General features: G+C 34.5%; 2 protein-coding genes across 11 annotated transcripts; one reads left to right on the forward strand and one right to left on the reverse strand.

Annotated features, from left to right (window-relative positions):
• The first annotated feature begins 347 nt into the window (after positions 1-347).
• On the forward strand, positions 348-9,849 carry LOC115960473. Its single transcript, XM_031079402.1, has 2 exons — positions 348-1,438; positions 9,155-9,849. Exons 1-2 carry the CDS (start codon positions 1,153-1,155, stop codon positions 9,520-9,522), a joined length of 654 nt encoding a protein of 217 aa, XP_030935262.1. The 5' UTR covers positions 348-1,152; the 3' UTR covers positions 9,523-9,849.
• Positions 9,850-11,013: 1,164 nt separating this feature from the next.
• On the reverse strand, positions 11,014-24,024 carry LOC115959651 (TMV resistance protein N-like). Of its 10 annotated transcripts, none has more exons than XM_031078135.1 (12): positions 23,317-24,024; positions 20,788-21,883; positions 20,375-20,683; positions 19,481-20,287; positions 18,911-19,399; positions 18,047-18,831; positions 16,603-16,786; positions 15,988-16,142; positions 12,947-13,506; positions 12,552-12,814; positions 12,082-12,202; positions 11,014-11,341 (listed from the first exon to the last, which is right to left on the reverse strand). In XM_031078135.1, exons 1-6 carry the CDS (start codon positions 23,814-23,816, stop codon positions 18,259-18,261), a joined length of 3,774 nt encoding a protein of 1,257 aa, XP_030933995.1. In that variant the 5' UTR covers positions 23,817-24,024; the 3' UTR covers positions 11,014-11,341; positions 12,082-12,202; positions 12,552-12,814; positions 12,947-13,506; positions 15,988-16,142; positions 16,603-16,786; positions 18,047-18,258. The 10 variants fall into 10 exon arrangements, with proteins under 10 accessions (XP_030933995.1, XP_030933993.1, XP_030933998.1 ...); XM_031078134.1 differs by having other exon boundaries at positions 11,022-11,341; positions 12,690-12,814; positions 12,947-13,974; XM_031078132.1 differs by having other exon boundaries at positions 11,022-11,341; positions 12,947-13,974.
• Positions 24,025-26,600: the final 2,576 nt, after the last annotated feature.

Here is a 26,600-nt window from a genome sequence, read left to right on the forward strand (position 1 = left end):
GTTTATTTTGTTGAAATTGAAAACTTTTTGTTGAAAATATTGTAGATAAATGTAAACATTAGCTAAAATAGTACAATGACATTTATAAATAGTATCAAAAGTGCTGTAAGACCCATAAATAATAGTAAAAATAAACTAAATAGTAAAATAAGTTGTTTATTTTTAATTGAGAGCCAAACCACATTTCAAATAAGCTAGAGCTTCTGTCCTGGGGGCCAGACTTGAGAAAGTACAAGTAGTGGCAAGTCTTTTTAAACAATTAGATGGGCACAGCAAACAGCAGTCCATGTTTGTTTAAACTTTAAAAGCCAAAGCTAAAGCTGTACAATATACAATACTTCTCTCTCAAGTCTTAACACAAGTACACAACAACAATCATCTCCCCCACCTCTAAAAAGTCATACACTTCTTCTCTATAGTCTATACTATACACATGATGATAACAATAATAATAATATCAGGCTTTGTGTCTGTGTGCCCCTAATGCATTCCACTCCTAACTATATATGCTTTTTAATTTTGCCCTCTACTCTTCTAGACACAAGTTCCTCACTTTTTGACTGTGACACCCTTCTATATTCTTTTCATTTGGCCCCTTTAATACCTTTTGGCCTAAAAAAAGCAAAAAAGAAAAAAACCAATTGGCATATTTACAACCCCGTTAATCCCCAAACCAAAATTACCAAATCAATTTTCACAAATAGCCATTAAAAGAACAAATGGGTTTCTGCTCTTTCTTTCTTTCTTTCTACATATGACTAAATACACAGATCTGTGGCGTTAAATCCTCATTGTTTTAAGATAAAACCAGGTTTTTTGAAGTGGGTTTCCTTTATTTCCTCAACCTATTTTAGGAATATTAAGGCTTTTGCATTTGTTTACTGCTGATATGGTTCTGGTGTGTGTTTTTCTTGTTCCAATCAGAAAGAACAACTGGGTCTCTGCAAGGAAGTTTCTTACCTTTTGTTAATGGATGGGTCTGTGGATCTATGGATTTGAAAAAACCTCATTTTTTAAAGCTTAAAACTTGTTTTGGTGAAGTGGGTTTTTATAAATTTTTGTGAATATTAATTGGCATTGGAGAGAAAAAAAAAAATCAAGGCTTTTTCCAAAGTTGGAGCAAGGCTTGTGTTGATTTGTTGAAGGAGAGAAATGATTCAGTTGTTGTTCTTGGTTTTGTTTGCTGAGGGTGTTTTGGCATTTCTTCTATTAGTCAAGATTGGGCCTTTGAGAGAGCTTGTGATAAAGAGTTTGGATCAGCTGAAGACTGGGAAGGGTCCTGCCACTGTGAAAACTATAGCTGGTACCATGTCTGTGATTCTACTATCAAGCCTTATGAGCATTGTTAAGATCCAGAACAAGGGTGCAAAGCTTGGAACCATGTCACCCATGGATCAGGTTTTATGGAGGACCCATTTGCTTGAGGCTTCACTCATGGGTATGTCTTCTATTTTTTCCTTCTGTGATTTCTTGTTTGTTTATTTCACTGTTTAGAATTTTAATTTTTCTTTGCTTTTAATGCTGCACAGCAATATGGTTTTAGATGGAAAAAATTGAGGTTTCTAATTAATAGCTTTGATAGCTTGACAAAAAATTATTAATTATGTGGGGTAAGTATGAGCAAAATTAGGCATTTTAATTTCAATTTATTTTCATATTATGCGTTTCAATCGTCTTAAAAGTAATTACGTGGAGAAAGTATGATTAAAATTTGTGGACTATTTTGAGATTGTGGTTGAAATATGATAAGAGTGTAGTTCTGTGCCAATGACCCTTAGGTCAGTTGCCACCTCTTGGTCTCCCCAACTTAATGTAGCAAAAAAAAAGTGTAGCTCTGTGACCAAATTGATGTGAGCCGGGATGTTGAGAAATGGCATGAAATTTTACAATTATATGTGGCCCCAGAAGGAGTAGAGTCAGTAGACTGGAAAAAGTAGGAGTTCTCTTGTATAATTGCAAGGGAAAGAATAATTATGCTTGAAAGAAAAGTAACTAGAACAAATAGGCACTAAATGTAAAGACTATGCTCAGAGGATGAAGCCGGATAAGTTAAAATCCCCAGCTTGTACTTAAGGTCTTGGTTCTTCACTTAGCCAGAAATATCCCTGTTGGTTGTCAAAAAGATTTATGGCATATAGCGGTTAAGAATTGCTGCTGGATCCCCATTTTTGTATTGACGGTAAGTTATGATCTGTTGATTGCTAGAGAAAGAAACTTTGTCCAGAAGTAGAGTAGGCAAGAGAATTTTTTTTTTTTTTTTTTGATAGGTAATGAGAAATTTTATTTAGAAAAAAGAGCCAACCCAAGTACATTGGGGATGTACTGTGAGGGCAAAAATCAAAAACCAAAATTACAATGATCAAGTAAGAAAAAGGGAAAAACAAGAAAAATGTGACAGAGCCACACTCCATACAAGGAGAGTATGTAAGAAAAAGGACTTAATCTCTAGCAAGGACCGTTTGCATCCCTCAAAGCATCTAGCGTGTCTTTCACTCCAAATACACCACATCAAGCAATGTGGCACAAGTCTCCAAAAATCTATATTGCAATGTCCCCTGAATTTACCTTGCCAAGACTTAAACAACTCAATTACCTTATGTGGCATAACCCAATGAAGTCCAAACAAACAAAACATTTCGAAGACCACAGCTCAAAAGCTATGGGGCAATGAAGTAGAAGATGATCCATTGACTCTCCACACCTCTTACACATGTAACACCAATCAAGAACAATAAAGAATCGTACCCAAAGAAGCTGACCATGAAAAGAAGGCCACCCTTGGAGGAACCTTCGATTGCCACACCAATCTCCAAGGGAAAGAAAGATGAAAACCTCTAACCTCAAAATCTCTACTCCTTGCTGGCTTCCAACAAACCTTATCAGGACCAACCCTCCGCACTTTCCAAGAGTAAACAATGTCCATAAACCGGTCAAAAGATTCTTCCTCCCAATCCTGCGGTGAACGACGAAAATAAAAATTCCAATGAATCATCCCACCAGACCAACACATAACCTTTGCCACGAAAGAGTCCCTTGCCCTACTAAGACAGTAAAGATCTAGAAAAGTGTCTTTGAGAGTACAATCCCCACACCACACATGCTTCCAAAACTTCACTCTAGTACCATCACCCACATCATACTGCAGGAGTTTAGAGAAGGTCAACCAGCCACTTCTAACTGCTTCTAATAAATCTCCAGAGGCTAACACCATATGCACTTGTCTCCTTTTTCATGCACCAAACACCCCAAACATTCCCATATTTCGCCAAAGCTAAAGCTGAAAAAATTGAGGCTAATACCATATGCACTTGTACTTAAGGTCTTGGTTCTTCACTTAGCCAGAAATATCCCTGTTGATTGTCAAAAAGATTTACGGAATAAAGCAGTTGAGAATTGCTGCTAGATCCACATTTTTGTATTGATGGTATAGTAATGATCTGTTGATTGCTAGTGAAAGAAATATTGTCCAGAAATAGAGTAGGCAAGAGAGTAAAGAATCAGAAAAGTAAAAAAATAAAAAAAGAGAAAAAGGAAAACAAAAAAGAAAAAAAAAAATCTTGGGAATTAAGAAACTGTATTTTTATCTGATGAAATAGCACAAGGTATTGATTCCATTCCTAGGCTGTGAGTCTGTATGCTGGTTAGTCATTTGCTGGAATCAATGAAATACTTCACCTTGTGGTTGTTGCCAGACCCCAACTTCTCTTGTGCCCATAGACAGTCCTGTCTTAGAATGGAGTACATCAGGCCAGTTTTCATCCAAAAGAGCCCATGTACTATCCTCTCTCGATAACGTTCTATTGGTGTTTCTAATTCTTTTGTTTATATGTTATTCCTTAGGGCTTAATGTGGAGCAGTTGGAGAGAGGAATGTATGCACTTTTGAGGGAAACGAATTATTGATAGTGCAGCTGAAGTAACTATTTTTGAAATCCCTATATGAGTGGCCAATGAGCTCTTGCTCGATTGGCACCTCTTCCCCTTGCAAGTCTAGGTGGAGGTTGAGATCGTGGGTTCAAGACCCATTGGGTCCGTGTGCAAATTACCAATAATAATAAAAAGAAATCCCTATATGAGAGGACATTGACTACAAGTCCTTTCTCTTCCCTGAACTTTATTGAATTCGAATTCCTATCTCATTTGAATTTTAGATGATAGTTTACTTATATTTATTTCTTTTTGGCTCTTCTGTTCTATACTTCCAATGTACATAATGGTACCCCTTTTTGCACTTTTTAAATGAAATTTAGTTGCTTATAAAAAAGGCACAAATTTCTTTTAATGTTTGAAATATAACCAATTTTTTTCATCTCTAAAATTTAAAAAGTTCTATTTATGTCCTTGAAAATTTAAAATGCTCATGATTTTGTCATTTTGTCCACTTTTGTTAAGGTTTTTGTTAGCGTGGCCAACAGAATATATGTTTTAGAGATGAAAATAGAAAATGAACTAAATTTCAGAAACAAAATGAATTTAGGTTTTATTTTTGACCCTGAAATATCATCAAGGTTCTAATTTTATCCCTTCTGTCAAACATGTTGGCAAAAAACTTAATGATAGTGGGCGGAAGGATGAAATGCAGAACATTTTCAACTTTAAGGATGATAGCATGGGCTCCGGCTATATTCCAAGGATGAGACAGATATTTTAACTGGAAAAGAAAAAGAACCAGGTCTAGTACTAATGCTTTGTTCCTAAACTATTATAAGATTAGTAAAGCTTCTAATTTCTAACCAAAACAATTAAAGCATAACAATTTTGTTTTTTCTTTTTAATTGCGAAAATGCTGGGTTTGAAATTGGTCTCAAGTTCCTAGGGTAGTATTGTTGAAGATTTGAAGCTATATATATGGGTTTTGCTTCTAGGGATTTTCTGGCGTTGGTCAAAAGCTACTAGGGGTCAATGACATGGGAAGTGTGTTTATTGAGCCTTTTGGTTGGAGTGTATCTGCAGTAGCAACAGCTTGTACCTCCCGTGAAGTTTGTAGTAAATCCTAGGAATATTCCTTCCCCATAATACAGTGGTTTCAATGTTGTTGAGTATGGGATCTTGACTAGACTGGCTCTCTTAATGTGATTCATTCATAAGTTCTGCTTGGTGATGTATATAATTGGTTGGAATTGGCTTTATGCTTAATCCTTTTACTGATCCATCCAAGCTTGGTTTTTTGTTTGAATCTTCGTGAATAGCGAATTGGTTGGTATCTTTGTCCATGGATTTGTTAAGTGAACCATGTATACTGTGTGTTTTGTTTCTTATGTGTTCCTAGTTTGATGAATTCTCTTGATTTCCATGCTTTTTCTGGCAGGATATGGGTGTTTTGTTCTATGTTTTAGAAATTTAGTTAATATTAATTGTATGATTTGGAAATAGAGGCCAGAAGCCGTAACCTGACTAACGTAAGTCATGAATTTGACCAGTAATGCTCCCTTGTACTTGCACATTATGTTATGTTATGTCACATGTGCAGTACGCCATTATGCATTAATGAAATTGTTTTAGATTAAATGACCAAATTCACCATTTTGTACTAGTTTAATTATTTAAGACAATTGGTAATTTGTCATGGTATCATTGGGTCATGCCATGTGGGGTTGTGGATCTTATAGCAAGTTGGTCAGGCAGGAGTTGTAGACTCAAAACTAAGTTGCTTTGGAGTATGATGCCTCATTTTCTTATGTGGGTCATATGGAGGGAGAGGAATACACGTACTTTTGAAGGGGGTGAAAGGTGAATTCATGAGTTGAAGCTTTTTTTCCTTCAGACTTTGTTAGAATGGGCAAATGCTTCGGGTTTCGTTACCTTCATGTCTCTTCCTGACATGCTTGGATTGAGTGAGACAGAAAGACGTGATCTTGCAATGGAGGAATGTCAATTATCAGGCCATTTTCCTTTATCATTTGACAAGATCTTTCATCATCCTCTCTTATCATTAATGACATGCCAAAAAACGTAGAAAAATGGGCAAATCAACTAAAGACCTCTAAACATAGGAAGCTTGCCTTCACACCTACACCCTTAGCCAAGTCATCATTCCTCAAGACAGTCAATCGCTTCTCTCTCGATCATTATGCTTAGTCACCAACAGCTTCTTATGAAAGGGGAGCTTCTAATTCTTATATATATATATATATATATATGTATATATAAGAATTAGAAGCTAAGGGGGCTAGGAATAGCCATCAGCTGGAAGCAGTGCAGAAATAGGAGGAGAGCTTGTCTCAGCAAGTGATTGGGCTTGCCACCTTCCTAACCCGCTGACATAGGCATAAGCTGACCTTTTTCAATTTCAATGAAGTTTATTACTTATCAAAAAAATTTATCATGGTATCAAAACAAGAGGTTTTGGATTCAAATCCTGTCTCCATCTTAAATCCCATTTATAGAATTCCCATGTGTTTGGCCCCCATTTAATAAGGCCAGTTTAGGCCACACGGAAGGGGGAGTGTTAGATTAAATGATTAATTTACCATTTTCTAACAGCTTAAGTTTTTAACACAATTGATAATTGATCAGAAATGGTGATGTAACCATGAATACATGAGGATATACTTTGTATTTTCCACTTTTGTAGGCAGTGTTCCTGTGTTGCATCAACAATTGATAATTGATCAGAAATGTTGATGTAACCATGACTACATGAGCATATACTTTGTATTTTCCACTTTTGTTGGCAGTGTTCCTGTGTTGCATTAACTTGAAGTGTGAATAAATGGAGAAGCTTGAGTTAAACTTAAAACCCTATGAGATAATCAAACTCTATTTTATTTTATATCATTAAGGCAAGCCAAAAATAAGCTTCTCAAGTAAATATATGATTGTTTTATATTCACTTCAAGCAAATATCACTGCACTAAATTAACAAGTGATTTTATTTTTGAGAGGAAAATTAATGAGTAATTTAGGATCAATTTATTCCTTATAATTGTTTGAACTTTCTAAAAAAAGAAAAGAAAAATCTTTTCTCAACTATGTAAATTTGATTGCTATTTCTTAGTATTATCTGCTGTTCCCCAATTATTATATAAATTACCTGTCACTCTTTTTATTTTTATTTTATTTTATTTTATTTTTTCTCTCTCGGACACTGAAATTCAAAGAGAAACTATTGTTTCTATGATTGTCTTTAACTACTATGTACCTGTAATCCAAGGAAACCTTAAGCCCCCCATCAAATGGGAATTTAATGCAGATCTCTAATAACAAAGAGTCCATACCAGCCAAAGTAGCTGCACCTTGACTTACATTTCCCACTTAATGCTTTCATCTCCAAAGCATTGATGTTCTTTCATTCATGTCTAACCATGTCAAAGGAACTCTTAACTGTAATGGTTACAACCTGCAGTGATGCTAGATCAGTCTAAAAGTCATGATTAAAAAAATAATTGTTAACTTTATGGTGGAACTGCAGCGTGTATGTACTATTTTGAAAATGCGTTTTAGTCATGGTCATGATAGCCATAGTGTATGACTAATTGGTTGAAAGGCCACATAACACCTATCATTTATGGCTAATGTGATACCCTGGATTGCTTATATTGTATTTAATTATTTGAGTGTGTGTGTATTGAGTTTCACATCAGGCGCGTATTAAGTGGATCTAGGCTACTATATAAGTGATTACAAGGGGTCTCAATTGTAATTTGACTAGTTCTTTTAGGATATAGCACAGATGTTAATATTTTCCTAGAATAGTGACAAATGGTAGCAGAATGAACCTAGTAATGCTATGTGGCTTGGTTGAACCACAACGTGACGTGAGCCCTGACTAGAATGCCATGGATTTTAAGTGGGGGGAGATTGTGATATCCTAGATTGTTTGAATTGTCTTGATTGATTTGTATCAGTGTGTTGTGTGGCTGTGTGGTGAGTCCCCTATCTGGCATGTGCTAGGTAGATTTATATAAGCGATTATGAGGAGCCCTTTTTGTGACACTCAAAAATAAATGTTAATACATTGTTATTCTAACATCTAAGCAAGATGGCCACACATGTTGTTTGGGAGGAGTCAACCATAAATTTTTTATCAGCACATTACACGGTCATGCAGTGGGTGTTGAACCCATGACCTCACTCATTAAATGTTCCTTCAAAGGATTCCACCAGAAATTTCATACCCTTTCTTTTTTTGGTTGATAATTAACTTATAAAGGAAAAGTTATTTATCTTACTTCCATCAGTTTGATGTGAGGGTTCTGTGGTCACAATATGAAAGGCCAATAAACATTTACAAGAATGTAAATGCTAAATGTTAGTTTAATGCTATTCGTTCATTTGCATGTTTGTATATAAGGCATATGTGTGCATATATGTATATGACTAAGGAGTCAATAGTCATTTGGTGCAAAAATAAATTGATAGTGAAGATGCTACCCTACATGTGCAATCTTAATGATCTCAAAAATATATATAGTAAAGTAGGAGCTAGGTGGGATGTCTTGTTTGACATTCTAATATTATAAAAATTTCTCTCTCTGTACTTTCTGTTCTGCCTCTGTTTTCATGAGGTAGTTTTCTTAATATACTTCTTTATTACTTATCAAAAAAAAAATATTATAAAAGCTATACAGGGAGGGACTAGCCCCATCTACTTGTGAGGATTTAAATTAGGTGGCTACCTATATGACCATATGCTCATCTAGATTACAAATTGATTGTTGGTGGCTTCTGATTTATGCGAACTATTATTTGGCTTTACGAAATGACTAGTTTCATTGAAGTTACTGTCTACTGCTTACTTTTGGATGATTGCATTCCTCAAAATTATGAGGTTTACATAACTAAAATCTTGTTTGAATAATGCTGGATGTTTTCTTTCGCCATTGGCTAAAGCGATTGAATAATGCAGTTTCATTACATATGTTAATGTAATTTCTTAACATCCATAAAACATAAGTTGTGGTTAGAGGCAACTGTTCTTAGTTTTGAGCGCTGTTTGCCAATTTGAGCTTCTCTGGTTTTGTACAATCACCAATCAGAGCATAGCACATGTTTTGGAGCACGCTGTTCTTATTGACCAAAATACAGTGAGCAATAAGCTGATTGTAAATTTTCCTTCGTTAGCAAGAAATGCTTCTCTTGCGGTAATGTATGCTTTAATTTCCTTTCAGATTGGTCCGACCAGTGTTTTCTGAAAGCCTGAATTTGATTTGCAGGTTTTACCCTATTTCTTGGATTCATAATTGACCGTATGCATCACTATCTCCAAAAGCTTATTGGATTGAGGAGTAGTGTGGGAGCTTCAAAAGAGGAAGTTGAAAGGCTTCAGAAGGAAAAGACGGAACTCAAAGAAAAAGAAGAGAAAGCTTCCAAGGAGATAAAGCGGCTGCAAGAAGAAATAGCTTCTCTATCAGAGAATTTGAAGAAGGTGAAGCTAGAATCTGAAGAGAAAGATAAGAGAGTTGAATCTGCTGAAAGCCATGTTGCTGCCCTTCAAAAACAAGCCGCAGACCTACTTCTTGAATACGACCGTCTATTAGAAGACAACCAAAATCTTCAGACTCAGGCTATGGGATATAGATAGGACTTAATTCTAAAAGACACCAAGGTTTAGTCTTGGCAGTTAATTTTGGTCACTAGTGACGTTGATGAAAATCCCATGTTTCAAGGAAATGGTCTTTATTTATTCGGCCCTGCCATTGGGGAAAGTAGATGGAATAGGTTTGTTTTTTGGTCCACTGCTATTGAAATTTTAGTTAGTCCACCCCAATGTTGTTCTAGTTGATAGCCACTATTCTTCTCTTTCAGTTTTCTGGAACAGATATCATAATTTTGTTTACTAATTTTTTCTGTGAGATAAATGTTACTAGTCTGAGGTTTGGTTATGTATCAGTTAAAAGGGTGTTAGTGATTTAATACAACAAATGCAAATAGAAAGAACAAAAAATGAAAGATAAATGTAATTAAACAATTGAAAAGAGTGAATTCACTTGCATCAATGGAAGAAGTGATTATGGTAGATTTTGTGCTTGGACCTATCGGTATCCAAGTGTAGAATGCAAAAAGTACTTGAAAATCTATGCCACCAGACTTATTCCTTTGATAAGAGAAACATCTTTGGTATTTTTTTTTTTTGAGTTTTTTGAGGGCATGATATATTTTCAAATGTTTTAATTTTTATCACATCTTTATAAATATTTAAAAAAAAAAAAATTAAGACTAAGAACTTGAAATAACGATTTTGAACAAATTGGGCACCTTACGGTCCCTACCTCTCATAGGTACACCATCAAAGAGCCTTCTGATGAGTAGATGGGGATACAAGAAAATGGTTGTTTTGATGATGCTTAATGCTTAATGTGTTCTCTCTCTCATCTTTGTAATATGATTTTCCGCAAAATCAACTTATCAAAGTTGTTGTTATTAACTTACTATCATGAAATTATGAAAAATATGAGTAATTTATCTTCAATTATATAGTATATATAGGGCCAAAAGCCTTGTAACTCCCTTAACTTCTCTTAGGAGACCAAGATATTTATAGCATATTAGCATGTCTAGGTGTTATGTATCATGCATCCCAACATCTCAAGACAACAAGATTCTACAAATAACAAAATTGGGGAATTTTGTGAATTTCATTATATGGAGAGCAAAATTTGACCCCCTAAATATGGTTGTTTATTTATAAGCAATGAAGAGCTGTAATAATAATAAAAAAAGCAAATTTGAAAGGTGACCTATACCTTCATTGCCAAAGAAAATGCACATTTGAAAGGTCACTTCTGCTGAAACAAATACTCTAAAATGTTGCCTAGGCTCTCTTGTTTTTCTACAAAATTTTCTAGTAAACTTGCTTTTTTTTTTTTGCAATTGTTTCTTGAGTGAATGACCCTTCTCACTTGAGTAAATTCTTCAATAATAGAAAAAAAAATTTCAGACTAAAAGTCTCACTTTTCTCTCACTAAAGCAAGATCTTTACAGAAAGTTGCTTGTCCTTTGCTGGAGCAGAACTTAAATCACTTGAGCAAAACTAAATTTTGCTAGAGAAAATTTAAATCTTGATCAAGTGAGATTTTGAAAAATTCAATTTAATTTTACATTAAAATACTCTATTCTTCTAATTACAGCCATGTAGAACTTCAATGTGGTAAAGGGTAGGAAATATCTGTCCCAAGAAAGATTATAGTATTATACAACTCTTTCAAGTGATTACATAATTAGCATGCATTTGACAACAAACAGAAGAAAAATACAAACTACATCACGCTAAATTTATCATGGTCCATCTCAACAGATTTGATTACAAGGGAAGAAGTATATTGTTCATAATCAATGACAATGCTTTCTGTGCGTCCAGTCCATGCCAGCAACACCAATAACTACTACAACTTCAGTCCTCCCTATTGCAAACAAGCAGAAAGAAATAACACAAGTTAATAAACAAAAGTGGGTCTAGAAATGGACTTATATCTAATTACAAACATCAAGTTTAGATTGAATAAAAACTCAAATGCATATTGACTCAGCTAGAACCACTTCTTAATTAAAGTGACATACATATGAAATCAATCAATGTTTAGTCCAAGGTAATATAGGATACTAAGGATAGTATGTAGACTTTGGAAATTTTGATTGGAAAGAAAGTTAAACAAAGGAAATACATCAATTTGGATATGATAAATTTTTGGTAACTGTTAGAAGTAGTTGTCCATCAAAATTTTGAAAAAAATTCTAAATTCTAAATACTTAATACACACACACGCACAAGATTTTATTAGAATTTTGCCCCCTTGCCCTAACATAGATCTGCCAATGCAGACGCCATTGTAGGAAATTCTGGAAGCGGGACTGAGTTTACTGAAAGACTCCCAGCAAGCCAAAATGCGAGGCCAGCTGTGATAAACCGAACTGGTTGTCCTGATATGATGGGTCTAATGAACTAAGAATGTAGGCAGTTTTAGTTTGTAGCATGTCACAAAGAAGGGTTGTAACGCTATGGTGTGGAACATGGTATATTAGTTCAACAATCAGTAGCCTAATGTTATATTTACACATGTAATCTTTTCAGTAACAACTTTGCTTATTTCTTTCCTCAATACTATCAATCATCAATTAATAAAGAAGCCATGTAGGGCCTTACCGTTTGCTTGAACTCTGAATATTATCATGCTATTATGAGACGAAGCCCACACTTCTGCACTGCCAAGCTTAGGCAACAACTTGCACCTTTCAGCTTCAATGTAACGGCCACATCCATTCACCTAGATGCAACAACATGATATTGATTTCCAAGTGACAGACAAATGAGACAATGAAAAGTTTCTAATTCCAAACTGTCATCAAGAAATACCTTAGGCTCTATTTTTCTTAATACAACAAACTTAAAAATAAATCAAACAAAAAAGTTGGGTCCCTTTCCCTTCCCCCTGTTTCTTAACCATTGATTTAATTGCATCTTTACTTCACATATGTATTCAAATATAACAGCATAATGAATCAAGGTCTATTGTATTCAACAAGAAAACTTCGCAAATAATTTCATCACCTGAATCTACCTATTTCTATAAAAACTAATTAGAAGAAGCAAAAGGAAAAATCTCTTGAATCTACCTTTGAAATGATTGATGAAGTGAGGAAAAAAAGAACACAAACACATGGAAGGCAACCTCTCTGGTGAAAAACAGCCCTAATTTTTTGCTTTCCTTTTGAATACCAAAAGAGCAACAAGAGTGTACTATCTGTCTTTACCCCACAAAATAATCGTGAGTGTGCTATCTGTTGCACATATCTTCTTTGATCCAGACAATGCCACAGTTTCTCCTCACCAATAAACTACAAAGTCCAACAACTTCTTCGTATCCAGTGTGGGGAAACTAGCAGAAATAAGAATCACAAATTACCGAACTCAAATGAAAGCCTATATGCCAATGAATTTAAAAACGAAAAATGAAATATAAAGCTACAGAAAAAAATCTGTAAAAGGGAGAAAGATATTGGTGACTTACAAAAAATTCAGCTGCACAGATTCATCAAAGCCACCACTTTCACTCGGATTTCTCTTCCTCTCAATCAATGTTACATTGTCCTTGTGTGCTTAAATTCCCAATCCAATTTCCCAAACATGGAATGAATCTTTCAATTAGATTAGAGGTACCTTCTCCATTAGTTCCATTCTCATCCCTATCATACTCATCATGGCTTTCACTCAGTTTTGGTATCTTTTGCTGAATCTTCCAAATCATTTTCATAAGGAGTGATGCTACAGCTGCTGCTGCTGCACCCATGCATAGTTTGGTTCAGATCTTCAATGTCTTGCTCGTATACCCAACGGGCCCCGCATTTTGTAACCTCTAATCCTGGACCTTTGGTTTCAAATCCAATCTCAATTTGACCAAATCCAATAGCATCCATGAACAAATGATTCATGGTTCACCTTTTTCCAATGTTAGTAATACTAGTGACTAGAGGTAGAGGATTCCCTGCCTCACGTATGGTTTTTCACTCCTCTTGCTTATGCAGTATGGACATGAGCATGATCTGAAGGAGAGGCAGTGTCAACAGCAATCTGCACACCTCCCCCCCCAAAAAAAAAACAAAAACAGTTGACAGCTTAAGAGCCGATATATTAGCATAACATTGTAAATATTTTCTAATTTACAACATGGACATCAATAATGACAGCAAGCAGAACTAATTGATGTCCTGTAAAATGGAGCACCAAACCAGAAAACACAAAGATGCTTGGGAAATTAATTGTAGTTATAATATATATATATATGCAACAAAGTTTCTTTGGCTTTTTCATTGGTGCAGGAGCATCAAAAGGTCTGATTTCAATTACAGCAGTAGCAACAATAATCCAGCAGGAAGGTTAGTTCAGCAGTACATTCAGTCAGCCAGCAGCCTAGCCTAATGAAACTTGTTATTTGCAGCAGCCAGTTGGTGATCACTTAAGGAGATTAACTGAGTGTCTGAGTCTTTGCCAATTCATATGGAAGCAGTTGGAAGGAGCTTGGAGGGCTGGAAGTCTCAGCTGTAACAGTCAAGTTAGAGGCAAGTTATTTAGGCTTGTAACCAAACAGTAGGCTAAAGGTTGCTAGAGAAAAGTAAACATTGAGAACTTTTTGTAGTATGTTAGTCAGGATGTTAAGTGGTTATTTAGTCTAGTTCAACAATAGAAAAGATCAGATCAGGTTGATTTTTTGGCTGCACTCTGATACAGCCTCTATAAATAGGCATTTAACTTTCTGTTGTAATCAGTTAGTTTTGAAGTTAATGAAATATGTAGCCTTGAGTGCTGTTTGAGAGAACTAGGTGTTTTTTGCATAGGTGTCATCCACCTATAAGCTTCTCTAATCAACTTGCATCCTAATTAATCAACCAAGCCAAAATAGCCACCCTTCTTATCATTCATTTACTGAAGTATGTTCAATAAACCATGAAAAAAACAAAACATTAAGAATATTAAGAACAGTAGTTTTACTAGCATCAAGGCTAGTATAAAGCTTCTCATTATATATACTTTTTTACTTACTAGAAAAAATCATTGTTTAAGTTTAAGAAAATTAAGGAATATTAAGGGCTCATTTAAATCTTGAGGTTATATTTTCCAGTGCAGGTGGACATACAGAACAGGTCAGGGACGAATCTAGGAGGGGGCCTGAGCCGCCCCCCCCACCCCTAGGGTCCAATTTTTTATTTTTATATATATGTGTCTATATATATATATATATATATATATAGTTATTATATATTTTATTTTTGTAGTTGAGCCCCCTTCCAAAACTTTAGGCCCCTCTTCTCCCCAATCAACCTAGTTAGTCTAACCCAAATAGCAACTATTCAACCCAAAAAGATAACAAAAACAATAAAAACATTCACAATGGTGATTGTATTTTAGCCCCAAAAAACTATTTTACCACCAAAGAACCAAAAAAACATGTGTTATTGGAGAAGCTAAAACTAAATTTTTTGCAACTAAAGTAAATTGGTATAAATACCAGTTGACTGTAGCAATTTGTTAAAAATAAAATACAATATTTTATTAAGATTATATCTTTTCCTTTTATTAAAAAACTCAAATTCTCTCTCTTCCTTTATTATTTTAATGAGTTGTTTATATTATTTTAAATGAAGTGATAAAAAAATAGAACTCCTAGCCAGCCTAGTATTAAAAAAAAAAAACATTATTTTGTTTTTGTTTTTGTCTTTTTTGGTAGATGATTGCATCTTAATGTATTTAGAAATAACGATTTTGTGCATTTATAATTTTTTAATACTATATGGATACTTATTTGGATTTTTTTTTCCTTTATACTTTGATCCCCATTAGCTTAAAATCCTGGGTCCGTCCCTGGAATAGGTTGACATACAGAGAACATTATAAATCATGCACATGAGATCAATCAATCCAAATTGGGATACTGTCCCATAAAATGTTTGTGGACAGTATCACACAGATTGTATACACAAGCAGTATGCTTCTCTCACACAGATTATATACAAAAATGGTATGCTTCTCTCATTTGTTACTTCCTATGACCACTCAAAATAAAGTGAAGTGCTAGTAATCATGTATTCTAAATTCATTTTCTTTTATGTCCGTGCAAATCTAATTCAATTATAACCTACAAATAACAATGATCTCAAACCTCTTTAAGTTTTCAATGTTTATCCAAAAGAATAGAAAATATATAAATGTAGCCAATATTAATCTATCTAGTTTGGTTACCCATTTTGCAATAAAATTTCCCATTTTATTAAACTTCTTATCTTAGATAACCAACATCCATATCCTACCAATGATTAATCGACAAGGCAAAGTGATGGGGTCCATGATCTAAAATCAAATTGTGATGTCCATAACAGAAGAGCACACATATAAGATCTAATCAAAACAGAAAATAACAGATCATGTAGGACAGTTTTCAACTTTGAAAAATTTGATTGACAAGAAAATTGAACCGAGCAAATGCAAATTTCATTTTATATATATATATATATATATAGGCATTACGAGAGTAACAAGAGTGCAGATTTTACTCACCAACATAATTGAACAAAAATGATTAGCACACAATTTGTTCCACTCTTCTTGTCTGCTAGTAGTTTGAGAGTTTTTCCTCCCCAACAAAGTCCAATAACTTCATCAAAGCTACCAGGTTCACTGGGATTCCTCTTCATCACAAATAGAATTACCTCCTGTGCATAAATTCCCAATCCAATTTTCAATTAGATTAGGGTGCTCTATCCACTTTTTGGAAAAGCCACAACAACCAGTTTTTTGTTTGTAGCATGACACAGAGAAGAGCTGTAAAATCTTACCATTCTACTTAAAAAAAAAAAAAAAAAACTCTTTTAAATAAGACTATTGACAGAAGACTAGGAGGTGGATGACATACCATTAACTTAAGAATAGCTCAAAAGTCACAAAGGAAGCAGTGAAAGTAGATGAAAAATTATTCTTAGTTTTCCCTTTTTCCCTAAGCATGGGATCAACGGATATCTTCATTCTTTCAAGTTATAATTCTCGATTACAACTTCTAGTTCTACTGGGTCATATTACACCATTACAGTTTTGCTTATTTCTTTCCCTAATATGAATTATAAAATAATAAATGAGACCCCATTTGTAAGATAAAGAAGCCATGCAGTGCCTTACTGTTTGCTAGAACTCTGCATATCATCGTGTTTTTATGACTTATGAGACAAAGCCCACACTTCTTTCCTGCAAAGCTTGGGCAAATGCTGGCAACTAAAAGCTTCAATGCAACTGCATTGATTCAACCAATCTGAAAGCGATGCACACCATATATATGATATATAGGACACCCACATCCATTCACCTAGACGGAACAGCATGACATCAGTTTCCTAGTGACAGCCAAGTAAGACGATGAAAAGTTTCTAATTCCAAATTGTCAAAAAGAAATACCTTAGGCTCTATTCTTAATACAACAAACATGAAAATAAAACAATTGTTCTTTAGATGGACAGAAATTTTTGGAACCACAATGTGCATGCTCTTAACTCTTAAGCCACATTAGTTACTGATATGGACAAAAAGAATATTTTGAAAACAGAATCAGATTTTATAGACAAAAATTAAACCAAAAATTAAAACAATGCCACACTTGAATAGAAAAAAAGTGTAATTTTTAGAAGTTTAGAATAGCTCATATTCTATCCAAATTGTAAATGAGTAGACCCCAAACCTCCAGCAAAAACCAATCTCACTCTCCCTCCCTCCCTCCCTCCCACCCATCATGATTCCCATCCACAAACAAAAAACAACATGTTCACTCCACCATCATGGCCCGCTCTTTAACACCCCAACCCCAACTCCTCCTCTCCCACCACCACCACAACCACCACCCTCCTCCTCCTCTCCACCTCAACCCCATAATCACCCGTTGCTCCCTCCTCCTCTCCACCACTTCACTCTCCCTCACCACCACCACTCCGTAACCACCCTCACTAGCCTCTCCTCCACTTGACACCACTATCACCGACCGTATCTTCATGGACTTCAGCCTCTGCCCCACCACTTTCCTCCCCAACACCAACCCAACTCTCTCCCCTGACCCCTCCACTCCTCTCTGCACTGAATCCTTCCTCTTAGGCTGCCTCATTCTTGGTGTCTATGGCCTCCTCGTCCCTCTTACTGTCTCCAACTTCAGTCTATGTGTTCCTCCACTTCCTCTTCCTCATACAAGAACACCCTAGTCCACAAAATATTTCCACTAATATGGCTTAAGAGTTAAGAGCATTCGCATTGTAACATTATTCTTATTCATTAAAAAATAAAAAATCAAAATGAATTAAATGGGGTGAGTTTTCTCTTTATGGCATTTACTACATTTTTCCAATTCCAGTATTGTTGTAAAATCAAATGGAAAGAAGTAAATTTGGGCCATTTTTCACCAGAGAGGTCACCTTTTCTCAGACCAGCAATGTGATTTCTTTTTCCCACAACATAAGTGAACAAAAAATAAAAAAATGCAGATGGTTGAACTCAAATGAAAGCATATGCCAATGAATTTAAAAAAGAAATATATAGCAACAAAAAAAGATCCGTAAAAGGGAGAAAGATATCAGTGACTTACAAAAAATTAGAGGAAAAAGATTATCAGCTGTACAAATTCATCAAAGCCACCACTTTCACTGGGATTTCTCTTCCTCTCAATCAGAGTTATATTGTCCTTGTGTGCTTAAATTCCCAATCCAATTTCCCCAACGTGGAATGAATCTTTCAATTAGATTAGAGGTACCTTCTCCACTGGTTCCATTCTCATCCCCATCATACTCATCATGGCTTTCACTCAGTTTTGGTACCTTTTGCTGAACCTTCCAAATCATCCTCATAAGGAGTGATGCTACAGCTGCTGCCGCTGCTGCACCCACGCATGGTTTGGTTCAGATCTTCAATGTCTTGCTCGTATACCCAACGGGCCCCGCATTTTGTAACCTCTAATCCTGGACCATCGGTTTCAAATCCAATCTCAATTTGACCCAATCCATTAGCATCTACTTGACTCCAATTTTCTTTCAATTTCTGACTGAATGATTTATAGGGATAGTAATGCAGGTAAAGATGATACGATTCAATCTTACCAAATTGTTCTGAAAATTGAAAGCTAGGTATCGAGGGGCTTTCATATCCGTTGGCTTTCAAGTACCACCGAAGCCCATGCGTAAATATATAACCATTATCTGAAGGAAGTTCGTGAAGTGGATGATGTTGGCGGAGTACAAAAAGTGCACACACAACAACTCCTTTCAATTTATCTGAAGGCACTTGCAAACTCACTGAAGTCCCCACACTTTGATGGCTAAACCATTTCGAAATTTCTCTTCCAGGAATCATAATATCATAATTGGGTTCATCTTCCTGAAACATACAAAATTACAAAATCATTATATTTAGAACCTCACAAGCAAGAGAGAGAGAGAGAGAGAGAGAGAGAGACCTTAAATTGAATGTGATGTCTTAGCTTTGTTAATAACATGTCACCGTAGTCTTCATCGTTAATCAATTTAACACAATTGAGAAGACAGAGTATCAGACAAGGACCATCTTTAGGTTTTAATGGTAATATTTCCAATGAGGTACAACCATCTGCATCAATAGCCTCAATATTTAATGGAAGCTCTGGCAAAGATCGAAGATGTGTGCAACCACACAGAAGAAGAGTCTTCATATTAGATAGTTGAGTGGTACTCTCAGGAAGGTAAACAAAATAATTTCCCCTAAGATCTAAATCTGTTAAAGAGGACAAACAACCAAGACCATCAGGGATTGCTTGAAGATTGCAATAACTTAGATTCAATTCGGTCAAAGACCATAATTTATCTAAAGAAGGCACTTGCAAATTCACTGAAGTCCCCACACTTTGATGCCTAAACCATTTCGGAATTTCTCTTCTAGGAATTATAATACGATAAATGTCTTCATCTTCCTGAAACATACAAAATTACAAAATCATTATGTTTAGAACCTCACAAGCAAGAGAGAGAGAGAGAGATAGAGAGAGAGAGACCTTAAATTGAGTGTGATGTCTTGGCGATTTTAATAACACGTCACCGTTGTCTTCATTGCTAAAAAATTTACCACAATTGAGAAGAAAGAGGAACGGACGAGGACCTTCTTCAGGTCTTAATGGTAATATTTTCAGTGAGGTACAACCCTCTGCATAAATAAGCCTAACATCAAATGGAAGCTTTGGCAAAAATCGAAGATGTGTGCAACCATTCAGAAAAAGAACCTTCATATTAGATAGTCGAGCGGTACTCTCAGGAAGGCAAACAAAATTATTTCCCCTAAGATCTAATTCTGTTAAAGAGGACAAACAACCAAGACCATCAGGGATTGCCTGAAGATTGCAATAACTTAGATTCAATTTGGTCAAAGACCATAAATTAGAAAGAGAACGCTCTAACATGCCCGTGGAGTCTACTCTTCTTTTCTTCATTAAAGGAAAACTGATGAGTTTATTTGATGATGATGATGTAGATGATAAGCCTTTACATCCACGAAGAGATAGTACTTTGAGATTTCCCAAGAGAACAATCGAAGAAGGTAATTCTGTTATAGCGATTTCACTCAAATATAGCTCCTCAAGACCTTCCATATTCCCCAAATTCTCTGGAAGGCTCTCAAGGCACTTGCAACCATTCAGATCCAATCGAATAAGACATTTGAGATTTCCAATAGATGCATGAATCTTAGATAGTCTTATACAACGTTGAAGAATCAACTGCTTAAGCTTTGTGGCTCTACTAAGGTTCGGCATCTCAATCAAGTTTTGGGAGTCACTTAGGTCAATGAGTCTTAACTCATCTAAATTCTGTAATAAACCAAAAAAAATTATTAGATGAACTCAAGTATTAATTAAAAGGAAGAAAATACACATTTGCTTGAGTGAAAATCTTACCATAATTCCTTTCCATAGGTGTTTGATGCGGCTGCAGCGCATTCTAAGTTCAACAAGTTTGTTTGGTTCAAACCTAGTTGGCATGGATTTAAAAGGATATCCATGCCATTCCATAATGCGTAACTTGCCAGAAAGATAATTAAGACTTTTTGGAAGTTGCATAGTACCATTTATGAAGTCTTGTGGAAATTTCTCATTACCAATTTTGAGAAATCTCAAATTTTTCATCTTTGAGAAGGCTTCAGCATGCAAGTGTTCCATTTTTTGAATAGGATCTCCTAGCATTATGCCTTCAATTGCCTCGGTTCCCTAATAAATAAAAACAATGAATTTAGAATAATTGGTAAATTCTTAGAAAATTTTGTAGTAACATATATACTTCTTAAAGCTCAGGTTTATACTAGTCAACTTACAGTATTATTTTTCAATACATGAATGACATCCTCATAAATCCACAACCTACTATGTTCACCAGGCTCTTTGGATTTGCGACGAACGATTTTTTGACCCATATCTTGCAGCAAATCATGCATCCACAAAATTCCGTAGTTACCAATGGTTATGAGAGATTTGTCCTTAAGAACACCAATATTGTAGTCTGGATAATAACCAAAACTTTCCAGTATATCACTTATGCAATCCTTTTTTTCTCCTTTGAAAAAACATGCAATATCTAGAAACAATCCTTTTTGCGAATCTGTAAGCCCATTAAAACTTATTTGAAGTATATCCAAGATGTCTCTATCAGGTTCTTCTTTTAGTTTATCTAGGGCACTTTTCCATTCATTCGTTCTTTTAGCAAACAACGAAGAACCTAAAACTTTAAGAGCTAAAGGAAGGCCTTGAGCATAGTTCACAAAGTCCTTAGACAAATCTACATAATTCTCTTCAGGATGAGGTTTATGAAAAGCTTTCAAACTAAAAAGCTTCAAAGCATCATTGTAACTCAACTCCTTGGCTATATATATATCATTCACACCCCATCTTATCAATAAATGGTGATCTCTGCTTGTTACAATGATTCTACTCCCCGCACCAAACCAATCATGTTTCCCTGCTAATGCTTCAAATTGTTTTTCTTCATCCACATCATCAAGAACAATAAAAACCTTTTTATTACGTAATCTACACCTTATAACATCGATTCCCTCATAAACATCCCATATATTTATTTCCCTTTCCATGAGGATCTTAGAAAGAAGTTGTTTTTGTAAAAAAACTAGGCCTTGATTTTTAGTTTTTTCTCTAACATTTGCAATAAAGCTACTAGCTTCAAACTTTCTTGAAATTCTTTTATAAATTTCTCGTGCAAGAGTTGTTTTGCCCATTCCACCCATTCCGCATATCCCAACAAAGCGAACATCACCCAACCCTTCACCTAAGTATGAACCCAACATTTCCTCCACACGTGAGTCCATTCCAACAAGGGCCTCATAAACACCTGAGAATTTATGATCTAACTCAGTGCATATCCTTCCAATGATTTCTTGGATAACTTCTGACTCATACCTATAAAGAAAATTGCAAAACAATAATTTTGATGAGGCAAAGCTAGCCACATTTAAAGATAAAACATTCAGCATATAATCATAATCTTAGCTTCGTTCAGCCACATTGAGAATGCCTAATTATATTTAGTCCTCTTTGTTTTACATTTCTTGGAATGCTATTTTCAAGCGCCCTTTTTTCATAAAAATAAAAAATAAAACATTTGAAGTACTAAGTGTGGGTTTGGATTCGGTTGAAAGCCACGTTTTGCATTTTGCATTTTAACTTTTTTTTTCCCCTACAGGCAATACTGCTTTAGGGGACGAGCACTGTTCATACACTATTTAGCACTGTTTACAGATTAAAAAAAATATTAAAAATGGATCCCACGGTATTATTCACACATTTAAAAATAATTTTGTTACCGTATTTTCAATTTTCAGTTTTCAGCAACAATAAGTTCAATCCAAACGAACCCTAACGGTATAATTCTACTTTTCGCCTAACCACTTGCTTTGGACATTTTTACTAGCTTATTTTTTTTCTTCTTATAAAAAAAATGACGTTAACTGTATAATTCTACTTTTTGCCTAGCCATTTGCCTTTGATATTTTTACTTGCTTATCAAGACAATTCTACCAAAAACATAAAGTAGCAATTCGAATGAAAACATTACGGGTGGGTGGGTATAGCTTATATAAGTCACATGTAGAATGAGGATTACCAAGTTCATGACTTTTTGCTCATATTGGGTAATTTAGGGACTACCATGCCAAACTATGCAAATCCAAAGTCCAATTTGAGATTATAATGTCCAAAGTTTGTAATATACATGGACAAAGAAATTCATTGCAAGATGTATTATGGGGGAAATTTTAGAGATATTAGAGCATCTTCAATAGAATCAGCAAATTTTTTACTGTTTGAAGAATGAACAGTGACTTTTACCTTTATCTACCAACTTTTTCAAATATACTTTCCAACAAATTCTCTATCTCATTTAAATATTATTTCTTTATTCACTATTTATTCTTTTTTTAACAATTACACATCTTTTAATATTTTTTTATTCAACACCTAATTATTATAATAGAAAAAAAGATTTAAAGAATAAACAGTAGCCAAAAACCGGTTTTAAAGGGACTGTTGGAGCACAGTTTTTCTCCTTTTTTTCAATTTCACTCTCTATATTTTAGAGATGCATGCTCAGTTGGAGATGCTCTTAGGGGCCAAATTTGTTATAAGGCCCAAGTCTGTGTAATTATGTACTTGCATGTCACTGATTTAGTACTACTAGGATTAGAATAGGGTTAGTCTAGGTTATTTTAAAAATAGTTGAATACTGTCGAAGTAAAAGAAATAAAAAAACAAAGGAAAGAAATGATAAATAAATTCAAAAAAGAAAAGAAAAGAAAAGTTGACAAAAAATAGCATTATTTCAAAAAAACTCTTACTTATCCTTTAAATCCCATCCAGAAAGATTGGCAACTTTTGTTAGAGCAGCTTTCCACGTCTCTACATTTCCCATGTTATCCTTGAAACTCTCTTCATGTCTATCAAAGGCTTCAGCAAAAGTCCCCCTATGATTCCGCACATCACTAGGATCTACATAGTGAAAGACAGGTAGAACTACCAATCCAGTCTTTTCCATGCACTCAATGATCTTTGTTAGTTCAATCAAGCACCACTTTGAAGAAGCGTAGTCTCTTGATAAAATAATAACAGCAAACCTTGATTCTTCTATTGCTTTCAAGAGTTCTGGGGCAATTGATGTTCCTTGCTTAAGTTTTTCATCGTCCTTGAAAGTGGATATGCCTTTTTGTTTCAAAGCTGTATATAGATGATCTGTAAATCTTTTGCGGGTGTCCTCGCCTCTGAAACTAAGAAATACATCGTATTTCCCTCCTTTGGAAGAAGAAGAAGAAGAAGAAGAAGATGATGGAAGAAGAGCCATAAAAGAAATGGAAGAGCTTGAATAGTGAGGTTAGAGATTTAGGAAAATTTGCAAGTGTGACTGAAAAAAACTCAATAAAGCTTCTTGCAATAAGAGTGAGAAGATGGGTCAAAAGTTTTTATATTCTATTTCTACGACCCATTAACTCATTTTTTGTTAGAGATGGTGGGCAAGTGGGCATCCATCTGAGTGAGTGAAATTTCCCCAGGTCAAGACGAGTGAGTGAAATTTCTCAATTTCTTCTTCCTTTGCAGCTTTTTTCACGTGGGTATGGGCCCCATCTGAGCAGACCTCCGTATGCAAAGGAAAATATGGAAGAGGAGGACCACTTGCACGCGGAATCTAATAGAAATTCCACTCACTTAATATCACATTTTATTAAAATAGTCTACAGTGAATAGTGAAAAAAAAGGTGATTGGTGTTTTTTTTTTAAGTGATAAGTTGATGAAAAAAATAGGGAACAAGTTTCTTTGAATAGATTACTTGTGAATGTCAGTTCCTCTATAAGTTATTTTTTGCTAAATAATGGTTTTGTTTTCAAAAATAAAGGACAAAATCACTACAATTTCTACTAAAAAAAAGTTAACATGATTATATATTTTAAAATTTTAATTACTAGAATGTATATTTTTCATGTTCTTAACATTTCAAATTTCATATCAATAAAATGCACAGTATAGAATACAACAAAGAGTGAAGTTCCACAATGATCAATCTTTCGAGCGACACCTTAAATACTGTACTTAGTTTAAAATATCTTTATTAAATTAAAGCATAGGAAAGTATGTGGTTGTTAACTTGTAATAAGAGTAAGCAGATGGGTCAACAGTTCATTTTCTAGGACCCATCAATTAAGTTGTCGCATTCGCATAAACTCTTTCTTCTTTATTTAATATTTATTGTCAGACCAACTTTTGTTTTTTTGTGGGTAAAAACCTTTTTTTTTTTTTTTTTTTTTTTCAGTTTTCATGTGGACGTGGGCTCCATATGCGCAAGCCTCCATAAAATACTTGGAAGCTATCCAAATTCCAAAATAAAAAATACAAAAGGAAATCGGAAAATGCTAGGAAAACACACGTGGAAGGTAAAGCCACTTGCACACGTCACAATTTATTAAAATTCAACAATAATGTCACTTTGTAATATAGGGATTTTTTTTTTTTTTAACGAAAGAAGGTAGAATATGGGATACTTAATTGGACAATAATATCTTTATTTTTTAAATAATACAAATTTTATTAAAATTTTTTAATTCATAAATGTGATCATGAATATAATTGTTACTAATTCAACAAGATAATAAATAAATATTTGAAATTTTTTTTTAGAATAATTTGTAAAATTATGCTTCACTCTTTTTCCTGTTACTTTCTTCTTTTGTTTTTTTGACCACCAAACCTAACTTTAGCTGCTTTTTTTTTCCGTGTGGGCTCCATCCATGCAGGCCTTCATATGCATAGGAAAAAACTTGGAATGCGAAGGAAAAAAAAAAAAAAAAAAAAAAAAAGGAAAACTATCATTTTGTACAAGGAGTCATATCCTCATCTTTTATTTTTGGACAAATTACAACTTACTCATATGTAATTTGGTTAAAATTTAAGTTACTTATTTATAATTTAAAATTTGACATTTTATCCATTAAGATTTAACTAAAATTTAAATGATCTAATTATGATTTGAAATTTCATAATAAAAATATTCTACTAGATCTTATTTAATCTTATGTTTTTTTAAAAAAACTTTTTGAAGAATAGAGACGTAAAAATTCATTTTCTTCAATACAAGAGGGGTCGAAACTCGAAAGTTCATTTTCTATGGTCCACCAATTAATTTATTTATTTTAGTCGGTGGGCACTGTGGGCATCCCACCATAAATTGTTGCATAAAGTCTTTCTTCTTTGTTTTATCATTATCAGACTAGCTTTTGCTTTTTTTATTAGAGTCGGTGGGCAAGTGGGCAGGGCATCCCACTATAAGTTGTCGCATAAACTCTTCCTTCTGGTTATCAAAAAAAAAAAAAACTCTTCCTTCTTTATTTAATATTTATTGTCAAACCAGCTTTTTTTTTTTTTTTTTTTTCAGCTTTCACGTGGACGTGGGCTCATATGCACAGGAAAATACTTGGAAGCTTATCCAAAAACTAAAAAACAAAAAGAAAACGGAAAATGCTAGGAAAACACCTGGAAGGTATGGGCCACTTGTAGACGGAATCTAATACAAAATGCACTCACTCAATATCACAATTTATTAAAATTGTACAATAATGTCACTTTGTAATATGGGGATACTTAATTGAACTATAATATCTTTATTTATTAAAAAAATATTAAAATTAATACATATTTTATTAAAAAAATTTATTAATAGATATGATAATAAATATGATTAGTACAAGTTCAACTAGATAATAAATAAGTATTTGATTCAGCAAAAAAAAATAAATAAATAAGTATTTGAAATTTTTTTTAAAGTAATTTGTTAGATTATGCTTCACACTTTTTTTTTTTTTTGGTCACTGTCTTCTTCTTCTGTTTTTTTGACTACCAAACCCAACTTTATCTGCTTTTTCTCCGCGTGGGCTCCATCTATGCAGACCTCCATATCCATAGAAAAATAGCTGGAGCCAACTAGGCCTGTTCAAGATTCTACCGGCACCGACGAAACCGGCCGGCGCCGAACCGATCCGACCGATACAAAGCTTCACCGTAGGTGTTCGGAGAGGTGGTCGGCAGCGATTTGGGCATACCGAAGGCGGCCGGTGCGGCGATCGGCGGCCATTTTGC

The sequence above is a fragment of the Quercus lobata genome, chromosome 9, assembly GCF_001633185.2.
Source record: "Quercus lobata isolate SW786 chromosome 9, ValleyOak3.0 Primary Assembly, whole genome shotgun sequence".
In the NCBI taxonomy this organism is placed as follows: domain Eukaryota; kingdom Viridiplantae; phylum Streptophyta; class Magnoliopsida; order Fagales; family Fagaceae; genus Quercus; species Quercus lobata.